Below are 4,014 nucleotides of genomic sequence, written 5' to 3' on the forward strand. Positions count from 1 at the left end.
ACATTAGTGATGAAAAACGAAATTGTATTTTTAAATTTATTGTGTCTGTGAATGTCAATAAGATGTCAATGTAAAATAAATGCCTTTTTAACAAGTAGTTGTGGTTTTAAATTTATGCTAAATTAATAGTTGGTGTGTGGTGAAATTAAATATCAAGAACATTAATAAGTCAACAAAAGATTACAATTGAACAAGAACTTCACAATGATTTTGTTATAAGTGAAGAAATGTACGAGGCAATAACTAATATACCAAAAGGAGTATGTGATATCTCTATAACTCCTAAAAGATATGTTTGTGACGAGGTGCTAAGAAAATGTTTGAAAGAGATTGTAAAAAGCTGCGAAACGTATCGAAGAACATTAACTACAAGAAATTTAAATAGAGAAATACAACTCAAACAAACAATGGCTGTGTTACCCACCGGTCTGATCAACTGTCAAATACTGTTTAAAAAACAAACCTTTAAAAAAATAAACCAAAAGAACATATAAAAGTTCTCATATATATTCACAGAATTTCAGATTAATAAACAAATTTTTTATAATCACCTCTGTACCATTTAGAACAGCTGGCTCCTTAAAGTAACAATTTCTGTTAGTAATGTTGGTGTGAAATAATAGCACATTAATTGTAGCCATGTTGTTTCATGAGTTTATTTTCAAATAATTTTATAAGTGATACAATAAATGTATTTTTGCTAAAGTCAAATCTAACCTAAAATATTACAAGAGCCTCGATCAGTCAAGTTTGTTTGATATTTAAATTAAGGTTAGATTATTATGACAACTAATAATGCTATATAATATCATAAAACGGATAAACTATACAGTACATCCCTACTGCATCTTGTCTGTGATAATTCCAAACATTGAAAAGAAATGAATGAATGGATTAATGTCAGGTGAGTCAGCACAGCAAGTCACTGATCTGTCAACCAAACTGTCACCTCCCTACACGCCACATACTTTATTTGTTTCTTTTCGTTTCATTTGATTTTGTTTTAGAGTTTGGAGTAATCTGTGATGTTCATTTTATAATATAATTATAATTCAGGACAATCTTACAGTTGTTTACTTGTGTTAGTTAGTTAATTACTAGGAATTAGATAATGCCAAGGGGGCCACTAATGGTTTTCGACAAAGTCTAAAAAGAAATATATCAAGGATGGCAAGAAAAGGTTGCCGCGCAATCATTGAAGCAAAAAGTATTAGCATATCCTAAAAATATAATAGAGCATTTTATGAAGTTATTAGAGCTACATATTATATGTGCCATTTGGTAAATATTGTTGTTCAGAATAAATACATTAAGAATTTGAAGTCAAATCTGTACTCATTTTACATTATCACTTCACCGAAAATTACAATACGAAATACGCTGCAGAGATACAGTCTTTTCATTTTGATGATGGGAGTTCAAGACAACGTGTGATCCTACATACTTCTGTCATTTATTATGTAAAAAATGAAGAGATTAGTACCAAATCCTTTTGCACGCTGAGATCTAAAAGAATTTCGTGGTACCATGGCAGTGCACCAAGCTATATGGAGCTGCAATAATCCTGAAGTATTAGCCATGAGGCGTCTTAGTTGTGATATGGGAATTTGCTCTGAAGAATCAGTGCAATGTTCACATGGAAAACCTATTGGCTTCTATAACATTGGGAATACAGCTTTAAGCAACAATACTTATCCATCAAAAACTACGAAAAATAATGCTATAGCTGGGTGCAGTAGAACATCTTTTGGAATTTCCATTTCTAACCAAGACCGCCCTGACCTTAATGTACCATCTGATGATAGCTTCTGGACTAACGTTCCTTCAATGAATGAAAATTTAATGTCTACTACCATGTTTGGTAAGATGAAGATGTGGACTTCGGGTTTGCGGTCGGTTTTATGATCTCTAAGCCATGTCTTTCGATGGCTGTTGTTGCTTTGATTTTGTCGAAAAGTTTCATTCCGAAGATCATCTCATCTCGTTCCACGTCTTGTGTAATGTTGGAAAGGAAGGACATAGATCGCACAATAAGCGACAACTGTTGCTTAGGAAACTTATAGCTTGAAGTTTATTCCCGTCATCTAGTAGCAATTCCAAGCCTTTAGTAAGAGCCGATATACCCTGACCCAATTGCTGCTGGACCGCCTTGATTTTCTTATCGCGCCTTCGGGACACGTCGGATACGGCGGCCGAAATCTCTGGGTTCATTTTCGGCGCTTGTAAGAGAGAGCGATTCTTCGATATGAGATAGCTCTTTACGAGCTTATCCTTGGCTTCTTTGCCAAGGCCTTTTCTAAGTATTTTCTGCCAAAGCTGAGCCAATTTATCATGAATTTTTGGCCCAAACTTTGGAGTATTCTATTTTTTCGACTAAAGCGGTAAGTGTGTTATGTATTTCGGGGTACAGGTCTATTTTTGGAACAGGTTCCACACATTTATCGGTTGTATCTTGACTGTTGTGTTCGTCATCTACAAATAACGATAATGTTTTATTGCGGGTAGATATGAAAAAATTATTTGTCGATGAACAAAGTAATTTTTTCGGGTTATTTATAATTTCCAAAGAACTAGCACTCTGTTAATCTCTGAGAATCGAACATATTATCAACATATTGGCATTACTGTCAAGCACTACACCTGTCGTCATCCTTCGAATGAAAATAATTTCTAAAGTGTTAACCTCTAGGGGTCGTTATTGCCTTCAGGACACACGGCCAACCTCCAGGCGTAATAATTTTATCACTATTTTTTGAAAAAGTAGGTATGCACAAACCTGATTTATCAGAGTTCTCCTCCTCTGACAACCTCCGTGGTCAAGGAGAATCGGACACATTATTCTCTTGGACATGGCTATTTTCCGTAAAATTGGTATGGCCATTTTTATTGGTTTTCTTAAATGGTGTTTTTCTGATTTTACTTGTTGATGGAAGCATTTTATTTCCCGAGTCTTGTAGAACTTTTCTATTTTATGCTGCAGTACGTATCATGCTTTTACCCAATTTTTTACCTTCCCGTTTGTTGAACGATATTATTATGTATTTTAATTTACAATGAATTACGGTATTAGATACAGTGGATTACGCACCAAGCGGCACGTCTCCTCCGTGACGTTCATCAATATTACCGTATTTTCATTACCTTTTGATGTCCCGTTAATTTTTAGAAACATCCTAATCTGCTGCTGATTGCTTTGTCGGTGTCACGTTTTGGTTGTAACTGTGATATTATTCTGATAATATAGATGGACTTTCTCTATCAGGGGTAAGAGCGTTATAAAAACTTGAACAACGTGATAAAAACTTGAACACATTTTGGGTTAAGTATGAGCAATATTTGCTATTTCGTGGATTGTAACTGGTCTTCCTGGGCTTTACAGCATCTATGACTCAAGTGCGGAATAATAATATGTCTTTAAAGGGCCCATCAAACCTAAGGCTTGTAATTTGTTAGTAGTGAGAGGATGAAAGGTAAGAACTACAACACCTGATTATTTCGCTAAGTCTAGAGCTTCAGTGGACAAATGTGACTCATGATTCGTCAATTATAAGCAGATGGATTTTCTGGTGTCGTGCTTGAACACTTAATGAAATGTTTAATTACTTTCACGAATAAGTCACTAGTAATCCAACCTGAAGGACTCATCATTAAGTTTTTCCGAGGAAATATTAAAGAAGGGGGCAGGGCATGATACAACATGTGACTAGAGTGCCTTTTTCTCCTCTTGTTACTTTACTTACTTTAGCTCCTGTTGGAGCCACAACACTGTGGTTTCTGGACGGTCGTTGTGCCGGTTTCGTCAAGATTAAATATTCGAGTTCCATCCTCGAATCTAGGCTCTTTTTCTAGCAATTTACTAAGTACTAAGTACTCTTTCAAATTATTCTGCTTCCACGTCTGCCACTGGGATAAGTTATTATCTGGTTTCTGCTTTTGTTATAGGTTTTTTTGGCATCTTTTATAATTTACCTGTTGGTGTATCTAAATAAATAAATAAATTGTTTTATAACTTAA

The 4,014-nt window shown here is 34.8% G+C and overlaps 1 protein-coding gene across 1 annotated transcript; it reads right to left on the reverse strand.

Annotated features, from left to right (window-relative positions):
- Positions 1-1,527: 1,527 nt before the first annotated feature.
- On the reverse strand, positions 1,528-3,172 carry LOC106122742 (uncharacterized). Its single transcript, XM_013318829.1, has 3 exons — positions 3,089-3,172; positions 2,777-2,974; positions 1,528-2,361 (listed from the first exon to the last, which is right to left on the reverse strand). Exons 1-3 carry the CDS (start codon positions 3,170-3,172, stop codon positions 1,972-1,974), a joined length of 672 nt encoding a protein of 223 aa, XP_013174283.1. The 3' UTR covers positions 1,528-1,971.
- Between the last annotated feature and the right edge of the window lie 842 nt (positions 3,173-4,014).

This window comes from Papilio xuthus, unplaced genomic scaffold, assembly GCF_000836235.2.
Source record: "Papilio xuthus unplaced genomic scaffold, Pxut_1.1 DF826776.1, whole genome shotgun sequence".
NCBI classification, from domain to species: domain Eukaryota; kingdom Metazoa; phylum Arthropoda; class Insecta; order Lepidoptera; family Papilionidae; genus Papilio; species Papilio xuthus.